The sequence below is a fragment of the Marmota marmota genome, unplaced genomic scaffold (genome assembly GCF_001458135.2).
Source record: "Marmota marmota marmota unplaced genomic scaffold, marMar, whole genome shotgun sequence".
Lineage (NCBI taxonomy): Eukaryota > Metazoa > Chordata > Mammalia > Rodentia > Sciuridae > Marmota > Marmota marmota.
The window spans coordinates 3,254,710-3,279,343 of NW_025999949.1; the positions used below are offsets into that span (position 1 = coordinate 3,254,710).

The window sequence follows — 24,634 nt, forward strand, 5'->3', positions numbered from 1 at the left end:
AATCACTTTGGTTCTTTTTTATTCTACAGAATGGTAAAGATCAGCTCTGTACTGTTTTTAGGGCTGAGGTTGCATGAAACTGCATTTTGTCAGTTTAAATAAGTCATCTTCAATGAGTTAAAAAAAAAATTTTTTTTAAGAGCCTAGGTATCAAATAGAGCTGAAGAAAGCAGGGGGCGGGGGTTAAAGGGCTCATTTGTGATGTTTGCCTTCAGGAACAGGAGAGGGAAAGCAGAACACCCAGGGCTGGGTGATGCAGGCAATCAAGGCACAGGATTAACACTAAACTGAAGGAGGCAGGGACACAGGTTAGATCCAATGTGCCAGTGCATTAATGTAAGCTCTCTGAGAAGCAGCAATGAACAGAGACTAAGGCATCAGGATCCAAAAAAAAAAAAAAAGCAATTACAAATGGAAAAAATAATTAAAATAATTCTTATACTTTGAAATAAAAAACAAAGCGTGTGCTAGGAACATTGAATTTCTCTGTGAGTCATAGCTGGGATCATCTTGATACTGATGAAAGAATGTCTGTCAAATGATGGCCTTAGATTTTGACATCTGTGATTTTTATTCCTATAGACCTCTTGTTTCTGCACATTTCACAGCATACAGAAGATTCAACTGTAACACCCCCATACTTCCCTTCCTCCTCTTCCATCTAAGGTTTGGCCCATCTTCGAATGACAAAGAGAGCCCTGAGAGGTGAGAGCTCCCCACCCCATGACCCTTTTGAGCCCAGCATGGGCTCACCCCCATCAGAGACAGAGTGGCCTAATCAGGAGCCTCAGCCATTTTCCCAGGTGGAAAACTCTGGTGATTAGCCAGATTGTAAGCAGAGATAGGGATCCTCTGGCCAAGGTTTCTTAACCTCTCTTTATTTTTTATTTGCATATTCACCAACAAAGATCCTCATTGTTAAGAAGCTGCCTGAAACCTTTTTATATGCATTTAAACAAAGTGCTTGTTGCTTTCTCTAATCCCTAGGAGGAAGATAGAGAACCAAAGGTTTAGTAAAGTCTTAATACATGCTAGGCCCCTTACAAAAACAGCCATTTAAATCCCTGTTATTTTGGATCCAATGAGGTCAACTTTATTAATTTTATTTTATATAGATGGGGAAATGAAGCCACAAAGAGGGGATATAACTTTTCTGAGATCACACAGCACACAGCAGTGGAGGCATATTTCAAACCTGGCTCTAGAATCCTTGCTGTTGGTCTCTGTGCCACACAACCTCCTTCTCTACCCTTCTTTTGGCCCATCATTTTCTTATTCCCTCTTTCCTGAAGAGAGGTTTTACCAGGCACTGCATCTTCCTGCTCCTCTCTCCTAATTCCCAGTGACAGGACAGTTGTGGCAGACAGACCCCCACTCCCCACCGTGGGGCCTCAGTAAGCCCTTGGGAATCTCTAAACAATTTCAACCTGATGACATTTTATAACCAGAAGGAAGAGTAAGCTGTGGCCTATCTTCTGATATTTCAGTCTTGCATCTCTCCTCTGGCTGTTCTTATGTTCCTCCTTGGGGATATGATGATATGATTCCAGTCCATCTTAGATCTCCAGGGCTCTGGAACAAGAGAGGGCAGGTTTGAAATGCATTGTGGTCCTTGTGTTGGTGAGTTCTGTTTTCACATTTGAATAAGGATAACCACGGACTCTGATGAACAGCACAAGAAAGAATATAAGTGAGGGTCTTAGTGTGGTGGCTGGCTCACAAAAGGCACCTCAGTAAATGCTGCTCTTCTTTCCTCCTCCCTGGAGTGGGAAGCAGAGCACAAGTGCAGAATTGTGTGCCTGTCACCTCACAGCAGTCACATGGCACATTTTGTGGGGCTGGTGAGGGTGCTGAGCAGATGCCAGTAGCCCCCTAGTTGAAGCAAGTTCTTTGCCCTTGTTTCTGATTGCAGAGGCCCAGATCCAGATGACCACCTCAGAGACTTCACTGGTAAATGTGATTAAAAATTGGAGGTGAATGGTGGGGGACTTTAGGGGTTATGCAGAACAGAAGGGGCTATGAAGACTGAAGTGTAATGAAATGAACTTAAATTTAAATGAACTTAAATACAGCTATAAAAGCAGAACAGAGGGCTGGGGAGGTAACTCAGTGGAAGAACCCTTGCTTAGAATGTGCTTGCTGAGGCTGGTCTGGGATATGTGAGCCTCCTGCCTCAGCCTCTGAGTGGCTGGCATCATGGTGCACCGCCGCACCTTGCTTAGTTTTGAATTCAACCAAATACACTCAAGTTTGTCTCCACTGCTTATTAGCTATTTATTGTTGGGTATGTTATTTCACCTCTTTGAGCCTCAGTCTCAGAGGTTTTCTGACATCTATGGAGTTGCTACCACATAGCAGACATTTATGCTCACTTATCATATATATTTCATATATATATTTCTTACATAAAAGGGCTTACATATATAAGCACTCTGCAAGATGTTACTACATCCTACTTATATTTTATATATATTTTATGCCACTGCTTATTTATTTGGTTAATGAATACCTTCTTTTATTTTTTAAAATAATTTTTTTTTAGTTATACCCACCAGTAGAATGTATTTTTACATACATACATAGAGTCTACCTTATTCTAATTAGGATGAACAAATATCTTCTGAGCCATGTGCTCAATGACTTCATATGTTTGTGTTCAAAAAACAAATCAGTTCCCCCCTCCTTCTGCTTAACTCACCCCACTGTCACCACAGAGTTCAACTATTACATTGAATCACATAAAATTTCAGATTTCAAAAATAAAAAAAAAATGGTTAAACACATGCAGAAATAGAAACAACCTTGCTGAAATTCATTTGGAATCTCAAGTGGCCCCAATTTGCCAAAAACAGGTTGGAAGACTCACACTTTCTGGCTTCAAAACTTACCACCAAGTTACAGTAATCAAAACAGAGGGGTATTAACATAAAGATAGACCCATAAACCAATGGGACAGAATAAACAGTCCAGACATATGACGAGGAGATAATTGGCAAGGGGGCTGAGATCATCCAATGGGAAATGATAGTTTTTTTAGCAGATGGTGCCAGGAAAACTGAATATCTTCATGCAAAAGACCAAAGTTGGACCCTAGCCCAATACTATACAGAAAATGAACCCAAAATGCGCCAAATACCCGAATGTAAGATTTAAGCCATAAAACTTTTAGAAGAAAATACAGGGCAAAAACTTCACAGAAATTGGTTTCAGTAGTGATTTGGGGTGGGGGGTATGGAAATCAATGGCACAGCAACAAGAGAAAAAAAACAGACAAGTCGGACTTTCTGAGAAATTTTAAATTTTATTCATCAGAAGAAGCTTTCAACAGAGTTAAAGGCAATCCACATGAGGGAGAACTATTTGCAAATCAAACATAGGATAAGGTATCAATAACCAGAATATATAGAGAAATCTTAAAACTAGGCAATAACAACAACAAAAAAAAACAGACAATGCAATCTACAGGCAGGGGACTTGAATAGACATTTCTACAAAGAAGATCTACTAATGGTCAATAAGCACATGTAAAGATGTTCACCACCATTAATCATTAAAGAGATGCAAATCAAAGCAATGAGATACCACTTAATATCCAGGGGTGGTCACTACTGAAAAAACAAAAATCAGATGTTGGTGAGGATATGGAGAAATTGGAACCCTGTGCACCATTGGTGGGAATGTAAAATAGTGTAGCTGCTGGGAAACAGTATGGGGTTTCTCAAAAAATTAAAAATGGAATCACCATTTGATGCAGCAATTCCACTTCTGAGTATATATGAAAAAAAAATTGAAAGGAGAGTCTCAAAAAGACTCATTTGTACACTCATGTTCAGTAGCATTATTCCCAATAGCTAAAACATAGGAGCAACCTGTGTGTATATCAACAAAAGAATGAAAGAGCTAAATGCAGTGTATACATACGATAGAAAACTATTCAGCTTTATAAAGGAAGTTATGACATGTGCTACCTGGATCAACCTTGAGGACATTATGCTGAGTGAAATAAGCTACACACACACACACACACACACACACATGTGCACAACCCCCCCCCAAAAAAAACTAAATATATCATTCCTCTTACAGTAGATAGAGTAGTTAAAACCACACACAAAAAATCAAAAATCAAAAATACATAAAATGGGAGTTGCTGGGTGGGGGGTTGGTGAGGGAGAAATGTGAGTCAATATCTAATGGGTACAGAATTTCCACTTGGGAAAATTAAAAAGAGGTATGAGATGAATGGTAGAGATAATCACACATTATGAATGTGTTTAATACCACTAACCTGTACAACTAAAAATTGTACCACAATTAAAAAAAACAGTAATGTTTAAAGTGGTTAAATAGCAATTGCATATGCTCCAACTTAATATGGAAGGGAGAAGTCCTGCTTGATTTACAGCAGTATCCATCTGCCAGTAGAAACTTGATTGGATTCATTTTTTCTTTTTCTTGACTTCTAAGAAGGCAATTCCTCTCTGTGTCCAACTACAACTAATATATATATATATATATATATATATATATATATGTTAGTTGTAGTTGGACACAACACCTTTATTTTACTTATTTACTTTTAGGTGGTGCTGAGGATCTAACCCAGCACTTCACACGTGCTAGGCAAGCGCTCTGAGCCACAACCTCAGCCCACCATCTTTGGATTTATTAAATCTGAATCCAAAAGCAAGTCATCAAAATAAACTGTTGAACACTCACCTAGGCATAAAACCAGAGCTCAACAGCAGTGTCCCACATTAGGAGCTGACAAGTGGAAAGGAGGATACAAAGGTGAGACAACAGAGGTGGGCAGGCTAGACAGGCTGCTTGGGCTCTCTCCCTTTCCTGAAGCCAATCCAATTAAGCAAGAGGTACCTGAGAGAAAATGGTAGAGTCACTCCTTATGTCCATAGGTTCTGCACCTATCTATTCAACCAGCTGTGGATCAAAAATGTTTTGGGGAAAAAAATTGTCCATGCTGAACATGTGCAGACTTTTTTCCCCTTGTTATTCCTGAACAACACAGTATAGCTATTTACAGCATTGACATTGTATGGATCATTACAAATCATCTAGAGATGACTTAAAACATACAAGAGGATGTGTGTAGGTTGTATGCAAATATGAAGCCATTTTACATAAAGGACTGAAGCATCCTTTGATTTTAGTATCTGTGGAGGGCATGGGGTGGGGGGAGGGTGTCCTGGAACAATTCCCTTATGGATAAAGAAGGATGACTATACTCCTTGGAACCCAGGTGAAGCACTGGAAAAGGAGACTTCTGGAAAATCTTCTGCCCAGATGTAATGGTCCTTCTATAAAAATTGGGGCAGCTCATAGAATTCGACTCTATTAGCATGAAAATGCCTTTGGCCAAGTGATTACCATATCTCATCAATAACTGCTGTCAAGGGCAATTATCTATCATTATCTATGTATTGCCTTACCCTTTTAATTAGGATGCTAATGTGCAGTGTAAATAAAGCCTTCTTTGCTAATTTCAGTTGCATACAAAAAAAAGTCTTTTTTTCTTTTTCCTCCCCCCCTAGGGTTCTGGGGACTGAATTTACTCCGGTTCCTGAAGTGTGGAAAAAGTAAACACAGTTTTGTTTGGATTCCACCCTTCAATTTCTCCAGACTAAGACACAGCAAAATTCCAGAAAGTGACCCCAAAGAAAATAATTGTTTTGGGGCATGAAAATAATGAAAGCATGAGAATGTTAATGGTAAATGAAATGCAAAAGCAACAACAACAACAACAAAACCCTAGAGATTTTATAATTAAAGAGATTACAAAGGAAACACTTGACCTATTTTCATGTGCTTTGCATTTCCACAGAAAGGTAAGCAATTTTAAAATTTGTTAAATTTTACCGAAGCAGGTATTCATGCCATTAAAAACAAGGTCTCAGGTGGCAGTCAATATCTCACATGGTTACATCAAATTCTGATACAAGAACTTAATGAAACAATTATGAGAAGTATAAAAATATACATTTAAAAAAATCTCCAGGCACAGTGACACACACCTGAAATCTCAGTGACTTAAGAGTTTGACGCAGCAGGATCAGAAATTCAAGGCCAGCCTGGGCAACTTAGAGAGATCCTGCCTGAAAATAAAATAAAAAGTGCTGGGGATGTAGTTCAGTGGTGGAGAGTTTGCCTAGCATGTACTAGGTTTGATCCCTGGTACCACTGAATGAATAAATTAATTAATTAATTAAATCATCTACCTAAGTGAACTTAGTATTTCTTTGTGGTCCTGAATGATCCTTGCTTGCAGAGTAGACTAATTAGTGAGAATTTACTTACCTCCAGAGAATGTGCTAATAGCTCCTCAGGGTACAGGTGTCTCACTGGACATAGCCAGCTCATCTCTGGAAACAGCACATGACATAGTGGGTCAGCACGGACAGACCCACCAATGGGATGGCATGGGCCGTTTGACCCAGAGCTAACACACTCTGATGGCTTCTCCCTGGGATATGGCCTAAGTCTTGAGCTAAGGGGCAACACAAGGCATGACAGTGCCCTGAGTTGACCTCAACTAATGCTGACTACCTAACAGTCAGGAGCAGACCAGCTTCTGCCCTTCCTGAACCCAGATGTTCAGATTTCCCTTTGAGTCTGTCAGCTGCCCAAATCTTTCCATTGAAATCTGGTCCTGGTGTAGGTTGTCAGAATTCATTTCTTCTAATTGTAACTGAAAAAAATCCTGAGGGACACAGCTCCATAGCAGTGTGTGTGCTTGTGTGTTTTCAGCCTGGAGAATTATCAGTACACTTGTACACCATGTTTTAGTGGACACCTATTGGATTGTCAGTCTGGTCCTTCTAATTTGATGGTGGGTGCTGGAGAAGAGGCAGGAAGGGATAGCTGTTTCTACTTGAGCCTGCCTGCCTGCCTGGAAGCTGCAGATTGGCCCACGGATGAACAGCTGACCTAACCTAGGCCAATCCGATTTTTTTCTCCTAGGCTTTTGGAAGGGGAGTAGGGCAAGAGGAGTGGCAGAGGAAGACAGGGGGAGAGAGAATGGCTGAGAGTTTTCTCCACGTGGCTTACACAGTGGACTCAAAAGCAGAGCAAAGCAGATTGCCAAGAAAGAAGGAAGGGCCTGGTCAGAGAGAAGCCCAGGAAGAGGCAGCAGGAGGGTGCTCCGGGCCCTGTGACAGCCCCTGTGACAGCCCCTGGCAGCAGCCCTCTTTGAGGGCTGCCTGCAAGTGTGTCTTTGGATTCTGTGGGACACCCTGGATCCTTATAATGTGATTCCACTTGTAACCAGCTCAAGTGGGTTTCTGTATTTGCAATGCAGAATGCTAACTGGATCAAACAAAAGTTCCAAGTGCTGTGGGAACCCAGTCCAGAGAATGACCTACTCTCTTGATGTGAGAAGGGGTCTTTTAAGGATGCCCAGATGAGGTGGTGTTTCATTCCTCTTTTGTTTAGGACCATAGGACATCTGCCCTCCTTTCCTTACGCACTATAGTGCTGTATCTGGGGTCTTGCATATTATACTGTGCTGCTCCAAACTTAGCAATGAAACCTGTGGGATTAGTTTAATTCTATTTATAATGGAAAGCAGCTATGTGAATGTAGGTACCTGTTTTTTATATTTAGGGTAACTATTCCCAAGATCCTTACAGAATTAGGATTCCAATGTTGGCATATTTCCCTTGGGATGCCACATTGTACTGCATATAATCACTTCCATTTGTATGTTCCATGAATACAGAGCAGATTTCCACCATAAATTAGGATTTCAAGCAATCAGACATTGATGCTGTCCTCCACAGGAGCACCAGCAATGGTCACATTTCATGAGTTTTACCCAACCTTTTCCTGTCATGGTCGGCACATCTAAGAATTCTTTGGTCCCATCTAAATCCTCGTTAACGCCATTCAATAAGAGCTAACTGGAGGGTGGTGTTTATACCTGCCTTTTCCTCAAGAGAATACCATCGTTGGTGGTTTGCCAGTGGCTTACCTGATTTGAAAATTTGGGAAGATAAACTGGGTATGTTTGTTTGGCTTCTTGCTTTCAACTTCATTCTCTTGAACAAAATCTGCTGGAGGGTTTAGTCTATAGGCCTGAGCATGGGTGGGGTTGGAACCTGGAATTCAGTCTGCAGGCTCCAAGTGGCTCTTCCATCAAATTGCATTCTCAGTGGTGCCTCTCTCAATGGAAAAGGTGACATTTTGGCCTCCATCTTCAACCTCCGTTTCTTGCCCTGTTAAGAACTTAGGTTGGAAAAAAGATGCAGTTCATTGGTGTCCTCCTTGGAGACCTCAACAAACTGCTCCTCCCTTTTTCCAGCCCAGTGTTCAGCACATTTAGTTGGTTCCCTGTGCTGATCAGGGAAAATCTCCTTTGCTACATTCAATAGATGCTGTTATAAGCCCTCCGTCTGTAACAGCTTTAAATGCCCTGGCATCAAATTCCTCACTACATTATTGCAGCAACTTCATTTTATTCAGGTACAAAAACAAACTCCATCCTCATTTTCAGTTTGGTAATGTTTTCATCCTGTATTGTTTCATTTATCCTAGTTCTTCATTTGATTTCCAAAGACAATATGTGGCCTTTAAAGTCAGTCATTCTTTACATAACAAACACCGAACAATATTCTTAATTTCTATAGAGAAATAGGATCTCTTTAAATTTTTTGTCTGAACTTTTTTCTACATTAATGATAAAGACGTGGGTGTGGGAAAAAATGTTAGAAAAATAGTAGAAGATTGATGATTAATAAGAACTGCCACTCAGCCTGAGGATGGTAGAGATGCAAAGTTTGGCAGAAACTGAACAAATAAGAGACACCTTTGCCTAGGGCCATTTTTGCCATTAGGGCCCTGTGTTGCCAGATCATTTATTTTTTTTTTTAAGAAGATGAAATCAATTTTCATGGGAAATTTTACTTTAAAAATACTGTATTGGGGGCTGGGGACGTGGCTCAAGCGGTAACGCGCTCGCCTGGCATGCGCGGGGCGCTGGGTTTGATCCTCAGCACCACATAAAAAATAAAAAAAATAAAGCTGTTGTGTCCACCGAAAACTGAAAAATAGATATTAAAAAATTCTCTCTCTCCTCTCTCTCTCTAAAAAAATAAAAAATAAAAAAAGGCATTGTGTTGTGTCCATCTACACCTAATAAATAAATAAATATTTTTAAAAAATACAGTCTTCGGTTTTTTGTTTTGTTTTGTTTTAATCACTGAGCATATCAACAAAATACATTCTTGGACTGAATTCCTCCCATCCCCCATCCCCCAAGGGCTGCCAGTTTGCCTATCATCAGAAACAACCATGAGTTTCTAAGGTTGTTTGGGGGAGGTGGCTGCCTATATCATGAAATCTGTGTCAGGGAGGGTCTAGGCCCCTCTTAGGGACAGGCAGTCTTCCCTTCAAGCGACTGAGTTGCCTGCAGCGGGGAGAGCAGGGGTGGGGAGGCTAGATAGATCCTGGCTAAGGACTCATTTTGCATTTGCCTGGGACAACCCAGGTAGCTGGTGACTCACCAGTGCTTTCTCCCAGATTCCAAGCCTGCAAATTCCACACTAAGACCTTTCTTTCCCTTCACTTTTGTTTCCCTTCTAATTTACCCATTCTCTCGGCTTCTATATATTTTATTTTCACAAGTCTTTTTAATAAGTTGTATTCAAAACAGGTTTGTTTCTGTTTTCGCTTTAACTTTGAAAACTATATATATATTCAGCAGGCAGCCTTCAAAAGTTCCCCTTGAGGGGCTGGGGATGTGGCTCAAGCCGTAGCGCGCTCGCCTGGCATGCATGCGGCCTGGGTTCAATCCTCAGCACCACATACGAACAAAGATGTTACGTCTGCCGAAAACTAAAAGATAAATATTAAAATTCTCTCTCTCTGAAAAAAAAAAAAGAAAGAAAAATAATTTAAAAAAAAAAAGTTCCCCTTGATCCTGCCTTCCTGGTGTAATTCTCTGACACTTGAACAAATATTGATCTGCGATTGGTTTTTCCAATAGCTGACTTAAGGAGTAAGACCCGAGGGCATCTCTAATATCTAACATCGCTATGGGAGCCAGAAGGAGCTATATATAAGTGGCTCAGAGATTGTCAAGATACTCTCTGATGGTTTATGGCAATTGACCACAAGAACCAGGAAGGACACCTGCATTAAGTAACATCATAGGGCTCTCTTCCTGGCAAATTAACAGTTTATAGCCCGGAAACCTTCAACAAGGATATCATCCATGGCCTCAGAAACCCTCCTGCACATGCCTTCTACCCTGTACCTGTACTCATGGCTGTATGTATAAACGTGGCTATATAACCAATGTGATCCTGCAATCTGTACACGTGGAAAAATAAGAATTCATACCCCATTTGAATCAAATGTATGATATGTCAAGATCATTGTAATGTTTTGAGCAACTAAAAAAAAAAAAAAAGAACAGAGGGGAAACTCAAGAGTCCTTTTCAACTACTCTACCTTTAAAACAGACAGACTAGAGGAAAGAAAAAAAGGAGAGGAGTGCCCAGACTGAAAACAACCATACAAGTCCTTCATTTCCATTGTTTAGGAAATTCCCATTTAGGTTATAGAAAAAAACCTTTTTACTTGCTATTCTCACAATTATAACCTATTTTAGGCTATTATTTTTCTTTGATAATCAACCATTACTACATTTGACTTCTGTATAGTTGTGTTAGTGCTCCATTTTTATTACTCAAGTAAATATTCTATTGGTGGGTTGTCCTTTGAGAAATGTGAAAAAAAAATTATCACCTGTACCATGAAGCTGTTAATACTGTGAAATCACTGTTGATTTTAAAACCAAATGTCAGTCTCCCACTTGCTTAAGATAATCTACTTTGTCCAAATATTGAATGAATATTCCTTAACCTCATGGAAGGCAGATTCTGCTCTTGATCTACACTGGCCAGATGACCTAGCTCTGGCCAGTGTAGATCAAGACACTACACAAGTAGATGTGAAATGACAAGTGTGGTAAGTCTTTTAAGAGGAGAAACATTGTGCTACATGAATAAATAATGGAGAAATATATCTTCCCAGTATACCTCCCCTTAATATGGGAGAGCTGAAGAGCCCTCCCTGAGGGAGAGATGATTGAGCACTGAGCCATGGGAAAATTGGGAGTTACTTAGATGAGGGAGGAAGCAAGAGTTTTGAGATTTATCTGCCAATACAAAGACCCCAGGCAAGAGAGAACCTGATATGTTTGTAAGTTGTTCTGTAATATCTTAGACTAATTTTATTTCGATTAAAAGTGAATATAAATACATATATTTGCATATACATATATGTATGTATATATATATACATACATATATGTATATGCAAATATATGTATTTATATTCACTTTTAATCGANTATATATATATATATATATATATATATATATATATATATATATATATATATACACAAGTCTAAAATATATTTGTGGGTGAACTATATAGTTTTAGTCAAATAATTACATTGAGTAATGGTAGTGAAAATAACATTGATATTATAGAAATACAGCAATCCATACCTGGTTCCTTCCCATTTTCTAGTTCTAAGAGATAAACCTTTTTTTTTTTATTACTTTAGCTTTTTTTTGAAAAATTCTAGCATTTACTTCTATATTTCCAAATTATTAGCTAATGGGCTAACCCAGAATGTATTTCCAATTTTTCCTTTCTTGCCTGCCTCCACCTCAGGGCTTCGGAAAGCCAGCCATGCTTCACATGGTGTCATTGTGTGCCCTGGTTCTGGCCCATGAGACATCAGATGAGGGTCTGTTGAGGCTTCTAATGTCACTGCTGTCATCACTATCCTGATGAATGGCCGGGACACCCCTTCCTCTTCCCTGCTGCTGGAAACAGTGGCTAGAGTTGAAGCCACCCTCTTGGGCCCACAGAGAAAATGCTAGCACAATCTCCAAGATGCCAGGCCAATATCACTGAGCTTCGGAACCAAAGTTAGTGTTGCTAACTTTCAGACCATCCCTTTGTTAAGTGAGAAAAACTGAATGCATTTTTCTAGATCTTCATCAGCAAGGTTGAGCAAATAAAGAAATGCTATAAGAACTTATGGAACATCTGCTGTATTCCAGGTGAACTGGCTTCCTCATTCAAGCTTCTGAGATGGGTAAGCAGAACAGTTAGGATGCTCAGAGCAGCCAGCTGGTAGGGGCCCAGCATGGCTAGCTTTCAATTGATGAGTTTTAGGCAATAAGTGACTTGCTATTGTGCTAAGGATGATTTAACTTTCTTCCACAACCCTCCCCTTCCTTCCCACCCACACATCACCAGTAGCTTCCTCCTTCTATCTTCTAACCCTGTGGTGTATAACTAGGCAAGAACTCTATCATTGAGCTACAACCCCAGCCGTGGATGCAATTTATCTTCTAATGTATTTATTATATGAGCTCTGTCTCATCTCTGTACTATCTTCCTCAAAGTTATCCTTTTTGTTAGACTTTTGTTCTGGTCTTGAGCCTACATTCTGGAAGCGCTTCTCAAATATTGGTGATCCCTGGCCTCATGCTTATATTTCACAGTATAGCATAAAAAGCCTGCCAGATGGTCTCTTAGGGACAATGAACTTTGTTGAAAGGAGATCTCATAGAGAGGTCTCATCCTCCCTCTTTTCTCACTTTTTTCTTCCTTTCCTCTGTCTCTCTGACTCTTTTTCTTCCCACTCTTCCTTCTTTCTCTTTCTCTCTCTTTTCTTTCTTTCTCTTTCAATATCAGCAGACCTTTTCTCTAGGAATTTATTCAGAGAAAGACCCTCTGATCTCCTACCTTAGGCAGAGAGACATGGTGATGGTGGTGCTGGTGGTGAACCCTTGGGTCCTGGCTCAAAGGTTATGTGGAGGAAGCTCGGAGATGGTATCTCACTGATGAGCTGCAATCTTTGCTTCCTCTCTTGATTCAATGCCTCACTCTTGAGGGTTCTCCTGATGCCCACAAGCCTGAAGTCTTCCTGCTTCAATTTGACTAGAATACACTTCTGTCTCCTGCTAACACAGAGAAGGGACGGTGCCTTGGGCTGAGGTTGAAGAGTCACCAAGGTCAGCTCCAGCAAATGAGATGTTCGCTCTTTTGAAGAAATATGAAAACCTCAGCTGACTGCTGGTTGAATAGGTGGCTCCAAACTTCAAGGGAACTGCCATTGCACACTTAGCTGGTTGAGTTATAACTCCTTCACCAGTTTCAAATCCAGGCATCCAGGTATATCTTATTCTTCCAAAGATTCCTTCTTGGGGTTAATAGTTGACTGAACAAGATAGTGTTTTTATAGTGCAAAACAACTAGGAGATACCACCTGTCACTGGTCCACAGTAGATTCGATGATGCACCTGCTACAGTGGCCCTGTGTAGAACACATAGTGGGACAAGGAGCAGAAGGAAGACTTATTTGACTAGATCTGCAGTTCTTTAAAACTGGATTCTTCTGCCCAGATATCCCATAATGGCATTCATGTCCCCAATTTTCACTATAAACAATTCACCATAATAAAATGACAATAGTTTATCATTAAATACTAAACTTTCTACTTGAAGAAAATAGAATTAGTCATCTTAATGGATGCTAAAGACCATTGTTTAAGTGACAATATAAATGATATTCTTTTCCTCACTAGAATTTAAATAAAATTTTAATCTCATAGAATAATTTAGCCTTAAAATGGTACTATCTTGTTACTACCTTTTATGGGAACATGTTTTGCTTCTGACTCCTAAAAAAGCTATCAAACTCCAGACAGTGCTGAAACTCCTAAGATCATGATGCATACTATGGAAGATTCCAGGCTCATGTTTTTAAATGTGCTAACTGTTCTAAATAAGAGCAGTGATCAACCATTAAATAAAATCACTGGGCTAGGCATGGAATAATCCATACACGTAAAATCCACAACTTACCCCCTGATTGTTTGCTAGAAAACTCCATGTTCATGTGAGAACAATGATTTCCAATGGCCAAAGATGTGCTGCTTCATCCTGTCAGAATACCATATCACTGTGCTTCTCCAGCTCAACCATGCATCACTACACAGGTGGGTTTTTTTTTTTTTAAGAAATACATGCTGCTGCTCACTTCCTTGAGTTTCTGATTCAGTGGGTCCTGGGTCAAGTTAGTGAATTCGAATTCTTAACAAGCTCCCACGTGATCTGCTGACAGTCCATCCAGGGGCCACATTTTGGGAACCACTGTTGAACTTCAATATTTATGGATGTAAATGATTGGAGAGAGAATAGCATAGTCTCATGATCTATGTGACAGAAACTTGCATATTTATTTACAATTCCTCTGCCAAAGGAATCAAAACAATTGAATAACAGAGGTAATTTCATGACTGAAAATACAAAATCATCCACTAGAACCTTATTCATGAGTCTAATCAATCAATATACCAAGAATTAGCCAATTAAGGGACTATCAAGCTACATAATCAAAGTTGAGTTATTAGATAGTAGAGAAGAAGAAAGGAATCTTTACCACTATAAACCAATGAAAGAAATAGTTTAGCCATAAACAATGTGTGTTTTTTGCACAAATGATTTTGGGACAGTTTGGTAAAAGCTTTTTTATAAGATTGGAAATAGAAGTCTGAATGATGTAGACAGATTGACCTGTACTTGTTTATCTTCATTTCCCTCCTAAAGAATAGTAAAGGAACATCAAAGGACATATCCAAAGGGACAAAGAGAATAAAGAAGAATCAAGAGATGTACTTAAACACAATTCTCAAAGATGGGGTGGAAACTAGTTTAAAATTATAGAAGAAGTGATACTCTAAAGTGGTCATAGAGGTCAGTACAGAAAAAGCCTGGTCGCCCTACAAAACCCCTGTGATCTAGGGCTTGGAGATGCCAGAAATCATCATAGAGGGGTGCTGATGAGAGACCTCAGGATCGCAGAAGGATAAGGGAGAGGTGAGGAGCAAAAGTCAGGGGTCTGGGTAAATACTGGCAATTGAGTCATTGAGCCCTCTGCCATCAGAGCTTTCGGCAGTCATCGACAGTTGGCAGTCACAAAATTTTACTCTCCATTCACAAGTAAGAATGTGGTCAAAAGAACCTCATCAGAAGCCCTGTGGGGGAGGGGAGTGTGCTTGCTTACTGGGGGACCTGCTATGTGATGATCAGGTGAAAGCCTGTCTCTTCCTGCAAATAGATCCCAAATATCAGAGACCGAAAGTCTTTTCTTTTGGGCTCTTCAGTCTCTTATGAAAAAATGCCCTCAGATCTTCTTGCCTCGTTTCTTGCAGCCAGCTGGAGAAACAGGAGAGAGGCGTTTCCACCAGGCACAAAGAAAGGCAGGAGTAAAGCCCTGCAGGAAAGGAAGAAGCATGAAAAGCTGTACAGTAAGCAGTGGCTCGCCGGGCCCCTTCCCCTGAAAGGCTTCCAGAATGTTGGCAGCCAGGTGAACGCCCCGCCCCCTCAGGCAAGAGACTGTAGGAGATTTCTCTTGAGAAACTGAAGAGCCCAATAGAAAAGACATCTAGTCTCTGATATTTGAGATATCTTCCTATGAAAAAGCAGGCTTGATCAGCACATGCAAGCCCACCAGTGAGCAGGCGCACTTCTCCATGCCCACAGAGTTATGTGGAGAGGGTCTTACAACCTTCATTCTTACCTATGAATAGACAGCAGTTTTGGTGACACCTCTACTATGGTGTCACCAAAACAAATACATGGGGGAAAGAAAGAAACCAAAACAAGGCAAGAAACAGAATAAAAACTATAATAACTAAAAACGGAATTATTGCATCTATGACATAATCACAGAATCATATTGAAAGGATAACAGAAAACACAAAATGAAAGCTTAAAATACCTGAGATAATTTCAATAGCAAGTAAAAGAAGGAGATATCCTTCAAAATAGAACAAAAGACAAATGTCCAGGAGGAGGAGGAGGAAGATTCTAAGAGTAATTGGAGTCTAGCATAGTAGCACACACCTGTTGGCAGGAGGATCCCAAGTTTGAGGCCAGCCTGAGCAACTTAGTGAGATTGTTTCAAAATAAAGAGAAATAAAAATTGTTGGAAATGTAGCTTAGTGGTAGAGTACCCTGGATTCAGTTCTCCAGTACTTAAAAAGAAGAAAAGATAACCCAGAAAACCCAATATTCAACTAAGAAGAGTTTTGAAAAGAAATAACAAGTGTAGTCAAGCATTAAAAGCTTTCTATGTGTCTGACACTGTTTGAAGAGACTCAGATGTATTATCAAGGTAATTACTATTATGATCCTCATTTTATAGATGAGGAAACTGAAGCACAGCAAAACTAAGTGACTTGCCCAAGGTCATATGGTACAGTTAGGATTTGAACTCAGGCAATCCGAGCCTTCATGTGTTTAATTACACTACTAGGATGACCTGAGAGGAAATTATTATTATTATTATTATTATTAAAATTTTTTAGTTGTAGTTGGATACAATACTTTATTTTTTTATGTGGTGCTGAGGATCGAACCCAGTGCCTCATATGTGCTAGACAAGTGCTCTACCACTGAGCTACACCCCCAGCCCCTGAGAGGAAATTATTGAAGAAATATTTAAAAATAATGTCCTGAACTATATATAAGCTCCCAGACTGAAAGTGTCCAATTGAGTGACCAGCATGATGAACAAAAGAACATCTGGATTAAGGCGTATAATTATGACATTTCACAATACTAGACATAAAAAGATCATTCTGCAAGTTTCCAGAAAGAAAAATTCCAAAAGGAATGGGAATCAGGATGACAATGGAATTCTCAGCAGTAATACTGAAAGCTTGAAGATTCTTTTTAAAAAGTAATTTTTATGGGATTATCAACGAAAAAGTTCAATTTAAGATTCTACACTTGGTCAAACTCTCCATCAAAAAGTAAAAGTTGAAGGCATTTTGAGTATGTAGGAATTCAACATTTTACCTTCTATACCCTTCTTGGACCGTTATTGGACCATGTGCCATAGAAAATGAGGCACAAACCAAAAAGGCACCAGAAGCAGAAAGGGAGTTCTCACCTAACAAATTAAGGAGCATCCCTGAATGACAATGGAGCAGCGGTCCACAGAGATACTCATCTCCATTGTAGCACAACAGCGCAGTCCTGGAGGATGGAGGAAAGATTAGAATTGCTTGTTTGATCACTTGAAAAATAAATTAGATGGTCATTTGATAGATCAGTTGTAGAAAAATACCAGGCATATGATCAAACAGACAAAATATTTTATAAGAAAGAAAACAAGCATAGTACACTAGTTGGCTGTGCTGTCCCTGATGTTTGTGCTATTTAGTCCCTAAACTATGAAAATGGCTAGAAGGGGAAACTGGGTAGAGTGAAAGGGCTAAATCCTTACCCAAGGCAACAGGTGGTCAAAGCACAACTTCTATATTAATAAGTCAAGAGATAGCAGCATAAATTGTTTCAAAACAGGGAGGGAAATGACAATAGAGACAGCTGAAAAACGGAATCCTCTGAAAGGGAGATAAAGAAGGTAGAGTTGTTTTGTGTTGAAATATGTTAAAATATATTATGTTTAAAAGGTATACGTGTGGATATACATATAATTGTGAAATTCATTTGCTGAGAATGAAAACGTGCAACAACCAAACCTTGTTTTATTATGTATTTTTTTCAGGAATTTGTGATCCATAAAAAATTAAAATAGAAGTTGTATCAAGTCTGATAGCATTTGCATTAACTTGTAGTAAAATATGGTAAGCTTTCCATGTCCTCCGTTATTTCCACAATCCACGTGTATGGGCTAGATCCTCGTCAGAACTTCCACAAATACTTCACTCCGGTAGCAGCGGTTATAAATTACACCTTTGCTAATTCGCGTTGTTCGAACCAGGAGGAACGGAACCACAAGAAAGCCAGTTTCATCCTGCATTGTTCCCCTAGCAACCATATTAAACTGCAAGGATAAAGAACCTTTGTAGTAGCTGCTTCTATTGAATTACAATGTAAATGTTGATACCTGCCTGGAAACGTCAAATGACAACAGGGTTATAGAACGGATTCAGCGGTTGTTGGCAGCTCTGGAATCCCAGGCTGCAGAGTTGAGATCAAAGAAGGGCTCCTGGACCATGTTAAGTGTCTATTCAACCAAATCTCCTTTTTCTATCAAAAGCTCGCCATTCCTCATCAGCTCAGCTCATGAAAGGATGTCCACCTATTTGAAAAGCTGTAAACTACCTGGATACGAAAAGTGTTTGTTGTAGATAACAATGTTAAAAATGCAATTACGCAACAGACCCCACATACTTTGTGTTTCTTTCCCGCCTTAACAAAAAAGTAACTTTAGTCCCTTACTGTTTTGCCGCAAACACTTCTTTTACAGTGGGGTACTGAATGCCTTGTGGTGTGTTGCCCATTTGATTCCGGTTTGCATGGGAATTCTGAGTTCAGTTTTCCATCGTCCTTCCGTTTGACCCACAATCCCTAGTGCTTGCAGGTGCTGCTTTTTCCCCCGGTTCCTTCTCTCCCACCAGTCCCCCGACCTCCCCAACCGGCCTCGGGGAAGGTGTACAACGTAGCTGGAAGTCTGTTCCAAGCACTGACCCTCAGCTCCCGCAGGCTGCCGCTGAGCTGCAAGTGTGCCACCGCTCCACTCAGGTCAACTTCGGAGTGAGTTACCTGCACTTGGAGAAGGGCCTTACCTGAGCGCGCCTCTGCCAATGGCAGCTCACCTGAGGGAGCTCCGCAGCCAATCACCGCGCAGCTCGTCCCTCGGGCTTGTACCCTTTAGTGAAAGAATTCAGCTCCTTGCGAGAAAGTTACCTGTGGCCGCCCAAGTCCGCCACTTTCTGCTCTGTGTCTGCCCATTGCCACGATCCAGGAGGACTCCGCGCCGCCCGGCCGCCTCCGAGCTCGGGCCCCATGTGAGGGGCCCCCCCTTATCCCACCTTTCCGGCTAGGTGAGGGCGCGAGCGGGCGAGCGAGCGAGAGTGGTGAGGGGGGACGGAAAAGCAGAATTACCTGTAGCTCTTGTTCTGCCATCTCGGGCGCTCTCACACACCTTCACCTGCACAGACTTGAAAGTCCAGTTTCACCAGAGGCTGAGGCTCCAGGAAAAGGGGAGCGAGTTCATTGGATCAAACATGTCACAAGAGTCGGACAAGTAAGTGGATCACACGCGCCGGCTGCTGCTGCTACCACTTTGGGCTGATGGCAACTGGTTTGTTATTATTTTTTTTTTTTTTAAGTTGCTATTGTTGGTATTTTTTTTTTCTTTCTTTTTTCTTTTTTTGGTGGATGCAGACTTTCCCGGATTATGTTTCCACCCTGTTTAAGGGGGAGAAACCCTACAAGAACGTGGATGTTTAATGCCCCATTTGGGCCTTGATAGTAAAGTAGTTTCCTTCCTCCCTTACGAATGATCTCAGCGCCCGCTCCCAGGACGAATACTAGAAGAGTGACAGATTTTGGTAGCTGGGGGCGGGAGGCCTGTTGTTCCCCCTCTCCTGGAGGTCCTCCTGTTGCCTCAGACTTCTGGGGACCCCTCTGGAAGTTCAGTTGGCTTCCTTCGATTTGTCCAAAGGGCCTGCTGGAAAAGCGGGTCTTGGACGCTTTTGTGTGAGTGCAACAAAGAGCTTTTATATCCAAGCAGAAACGGCCATCTTCCCGCACTGGGGCAGAAGGGTGTGCGTGTGTGCGCCCGCGTGTGCGCCCCGGAGCCAGGCTAGGCGAGGCGCGGGGCAGGCCGGGGTCGCGGGGACCTCGGGCAGTGTCTCCCCACACCCCGCCCCCATCCTCCCTGCTCCCGCCCCCGCTTCCCCTGTATGCGCCCGCGTCATTTGGCCACCTTACGCAGGTGCTGGGGGACCGGGCCTGTTGGATACGTGAGGAACTGATTTGAGGCCCCGAGTAAGCACGTCGGCGGGGCTCAAAGGGGCGTCTGTAAATGAGCAATCGCCCGGGCCCCGATGTCATCTCACGCCCCCGGAGCCCGCAGCTCTCGGCGGCCGGGCCAGCCCAGGCGCAGCAAGCTGGAGGCCGCCAACTCGGGCGTGGCGGGCGGGACTGCAGGGGTCGCGCAAAACCTTCTCGGGGGCTCTGCCTAGAAAGGCTGGGNCGTCGCGTCTAGGCGGCCTTCCAGAGGTCCCGGCCCCCGCCTTTGGGACGGCTTTGTGCTAGCCGGCGGAGGTGGGGCCAAGGGCGGGAGCGGGAGGGAGCCGGAGGTGGGTCCCGCTGCCCTTCTTGGGATTCGGTGGCGACACTCCCTGCCCCCTTCTTGGGCGCGTCCGGGTCTGGGAACTGGCTGCGTCCTTTTGCAAGTGAGCAGAGGCCGCCTTTTTGCTTTCCCTGGTAACTTTACCCTGGTGTTGTGACCATCCCAAGGAGACCTTCCTGAGGGTGTCTCCGCCTGGGCAGAGGCCAGGCGTCAGAAGAAGTGACTAGGGACCATCCCAAACTAAGAGACCACAAGGGAGGAAGGATGAGGGGTGGAGGGGAAGGACCATCTTCACAGTAAAGCGCTGGTAGGATAGGGGAATTTATCACTTGCTATCATACTTTTAAAAACTACCAGCTGTAGGTATCACTGTAGCCTCCAAAGGAGAATTAACTGCGTATTCCATGCTGGATGGGAAGAACTGGTAGGAGTTGAGATGGGAGTGTATGCTAAGAGAAGACCCCCCACTCACACGAAAAAGCTCTCAAGGAGCTCTCTAAAAAGCTCTCTAAGAAGCCTTTCCGAGTTTGAAAATTTAAAAGCCCAAAGCCAAGTTGATAGCAGATTTTTTTTTTTCTTTCTTTGGTTTGTTTTGATCTTTGTGTCAAAAGTGGTTGCAAAATTTAGTCTAATTAATCACACAATTGACATATAGTTTGCTTAGTTTTGGGATACATGGCATTACTATTAAAAATAAGTACTGAGTACTAACTGTTTTCACTAAGATGCATTACCTAGTTTTTATGGGTAATAACTATCTAGGATTTCCTGTACTACATTTAACAAAAGTCGTTTTGATCTAGTCATGGTTTCCAAAACTTCTTTTGTATCCTGGGCAAAGTGATACTAACCATACTGCAGAGATCCACAATGTACCTCTTTTGGCTTTCTCTGCTTGGTCTGTTGAGAAATGTTTGAAATAATACACGAATTTTGGATCATTTTTGCAAATTCTAGCCTGGTTGTCTTCATGTTAATAATCTAATGGAGACCTGGCAGGGATGGGTCCAGGTTTTATGGGCCTGAAGCTTGAGCAATTGTGTGCACTAGATGGGGGTGGGGACTCTAAGAGCAAAAGCACCTGGGCATAGTGCTTAGTCTTCCTCACCTGAGCAAGTGAGGGGCCCGAAGTCTGAACTTTGTCAGCTTCCTGGTGGATCGACCCTTTAAGACCTGCCTGTATTTTGTTGAAATAATCTAGAAAAGTATACTTTGGATATTTTTTCATAATCTCAGTAAAATATAGGTGATCTTTTTAGATAGCATACAAAGATATTTCCTATTGCCAAGGCTGGACTGGAGGAGCGTCACATTTTTTACAGTGTGGACTTTTCAGATTGAAATGTTCTGCTTTTTGTGTTCTATAGGGCTGATGCTATCGCTCATTAAAACAAAGTTTTGAGGACATTTTGTCTTTATACATATTTATACATGGTCTGCTCCCCCATTTTGAATTTTGTGAAGATTTATGATCTTTGTTCACAAGCATGTGTGTAAGCAAGGCACTGATAGTTAAGAAACCATGTTACTGCCAAAATTTATAAACTATATGTAGAAGACACACACACACACACACACACACACACATTATTTGGTTTGATAGAGGCATTTTTAATCAGTGAAACATTTTTTAAAAATATTTTTAAGTTATTGTTGGACACAGTGCTTTTATTTATTTTTATGTGGTGCTGAGGACGGAACCCGGCACCTCACACATGCTAGGTGAGCACTCTACCACTAAGCTACAACCCCAGCCTCCTCAATAAAACATTTTTTGATCACCTTTTTTAAAAATATTTTTTTGAGTTGTAGATGGACACAATGCCTTTATTTTATTTGTTTATTTTTATGTGGTACTGAGGATTGATCCTAGTGCCTCATATGTGTTAGGCAAGCACTCTACCACTGAGCCACGACCTCAGACCCCCCCCCCCATTACCTGGTATTTGCAACTTATTCCGATGGACATTGTAGGAGAAAATAAAAATGTAAAAGGTGCACCACATATTTAAGAGGCTTACACTATAGAATAAAGTGAAACATAAATAGGCCTGATTTTCATTATGACAATACCTGGTAAGTGCATAAAAGCTATAAAAACAATATAATAGTTACAAAACAGTTTTAAAAATATACAACACAAGTCATGACAAATACCCACTTCTCCCTGTGCACCCCATTTTTTTGGTCTAAGTTAATTCTTTTCAGTAATTTTTTGTGTTTTTGCTAAAGGAGTTTTGCTATTATACAAGAAATGCTCAAGATCTCATGTGGACATGTTTTTAGATAGTTGGATGCCTTTATACATTTAATTAAACTTTCTACTATTTAGTTTTATAAATGTATATGTTCTTTTCCATTTGGCTACATAAAATATCTGAGATTACAGATGTCAGTAATTTTTCATATCTTCCTCAAACCAATACAAATATTCAATATGTCTTACTGGGCATTGGTGCCAGCAATGAGATTTGCTGGTGAATAGAATGTAGTCCTGGCCTTCAGGGTGCTTATATTCTAGAGTATATGAGGGAATGGGCAGTAAGTCAATCAAGAAGTAAATATATAATAAATTAGATGATGGTAGGTACTATGCAAGAAATTGAAGCAGGCGAAAGGAATTAAGAGTAATAAGGAGCTAGTTTATATACAATGTCCTGGGACAGCCTCTATGATGAGATGACCTGTGAATAGGGACCTGTAGAAAATGAGAGATGGAGCCCTAAAGATTAGATTTGAGTGTTATAGGCAGATGGTATATCAAGTGTAAAGGTCCTGAGGTGGACATGCTTAGCATGTTCTAGAACCAGAATGGACTCCAGTGTGGGAGAATCAGAGGTGAAGAGATAATGGTACCATCAAGTAATTGAACATAATCAGTTATCTACTTAGTAATGCATACATTTACATACTCAAAAACAGATAAAATTATTCTTGCAAATAACTTTGGTAGTTAAGAATTAGTAATACTCAAAGTGAACAAATAAAGAGCCAATTAATACAATCAGTCCTGCCTCCTTCCCCAGGAATCATCAGTTTAATGCTTAGGGTCCAGTGTTCTGTTCCCTACAATGTATTAATTCATATATACTCCATTATTTGAGAGTTGAATAAATACATACACACTGGAAGACCCCTGAAAGTTAGAATTGAAAAAGAGGGACAAAGTATAGATGGTGTTTGCTCTGATTCTCTCACTTCTATAAAACCCCTAATTGTACTTACCACCCTTCAGCAATTATCTCAGATTCTAACATTAGCCTTGTGCAAAATAAAGCTTGCCTTTCTTGCTTTTCTCTTGTTCTTGTTCAGTTTCCACAAACTGCATCCACCAGAAAACACAGACTTGCCAAAGGTGTCCAGAAGAGAATACACTGCAAAGAGTATGCTTTGGTTAGTTTCTTAGCTTCATGACGTAAAGTGATATAAGTGATATACAGAAAAAGTAAACCTACCTGAAAAATAAGAAAATGCTAGACAACAACATGAAAATCTGAGCTGATAAAAAAAAAATTGAAGGTAATTGCATGTGTGCTGAATAATAGAAATTCCAGTAGAAATCCTTTAAATCATGGCTTCCCAAACTTCTGATTCTAAAAATATCACCTAAGGCAATTAACAAACTGCAGTCACATGACCCCATCCTAGAGGTGTTGAATTAGATTCTCCAGGACAGGGCTAGGGAATCTGCATTTAAGCAATGTCCTTAATATTTTATGATTAGGCTCATTACAGAAATACTGCTTTAAATGAATACTTAATTTTACATAATAAATGTAATTTATATGCAACTTTACAGGTGTATGACTAGTGCTTAAGTGACATGAAACCTGTTGGGTTTTATTTTACCTTATATTACATCTCAATGAGCAGCTTCTGATGTACTTTTAACTTGGATGCGATCCTTGGGTCCCTTCTCAATGTCATTTGCTTCCTTTGTCTTGCTGATCTGTCTCTTCTGAAAGAAGGTGATCCTTTTGACAATCATGTGTTTCCAGAGCTGCTAATGACCTATTTTGAAGTGGTGTCACCCAAGTGCAGGATTCTGGCAGGACCCCACTCATCTTGGAACTGGATTGGAGTTAGGAGGCAGCCTGTCCCTCTCCAACTTCACGTTATAACTTATAAGTAGTATTCATTTTTCTGGGGACTGTTATTTCATTGAATTATATTCAATTTCTAGCCCATGGAAAAGAGTAAAGAGCTCCAAAGTGATGTTGGTCCCTGGTGAAACGATTTGATAGTTCGATAGTCTACTGGACTCTGGAAAGTAGAAAAACGGGGATTTAGAAAAGCAGCCAACTAAGTCAAAAACATAAAGAAACATTTGAACAACAGCAATAGCGCCCAGTAACTCCAAGAAATACATATTTGGAAATCTATAGATAATTTAAATAAGAATTTTAAAAATGTTAAGTTGTTAAATTTACTTTTTAAAAAGTCTTAGATAATTCAGGCAACAGTTTTAGTTTCTCT

At 40.8% G+C, this 24,634-nt stretch overlaps 1 protein-coding gene and 1 long non-coding RNA gene across 5 annotated transcripts in view; one reads left to right on the forward strand and one right to left on the reverse strand.

Annotated features, from left to right (window-relative positions):
- Window positions 1-1,067: 1,067 nt before the first annotated feature.
- LOC125616514 lies at window positions 1,068-18,892 on the reverse strand. Its single transcript, XR_007347146.1, has 3 exons — window positions 18,766-18,892; window positions 7,985-8,238; window positions 1,068-1,572 (listed from the first exon to the last, which is right to left on the reverse strand). It is a non-coding gene; the product is annotated as an uncharacterized LOC125616514 (long non-coding RNA).
- Window positions 18,774-24,634, forward strand: part of Grhl2 (grainyhead like transcription factor 2) — a 144,730-nt gene continuing 138,869 nt past the window's right edge. For 2 of the 4 annotated variants that reach the window (XM_048801931.1, XM_048801932.1), the window contains exon 1: window positions 18,990-19,105. In XM_048801931.1, the coding sequence (XP_048657888.1) occupies window positions 19,086-19,105 (20 nt within the window). In that variant the 5' untranslated portion in view covers window positions 18,990-19,085. Of the gene's footprint in view, window positions 18,903-18,989; window positions 19,106-19,137; window positions 19,163-24,634 lie in introns of those variants that run through there. The other 2 variants (XM_015486346.2, XM_048801933.1) reach the window with 2 other exon arrangements.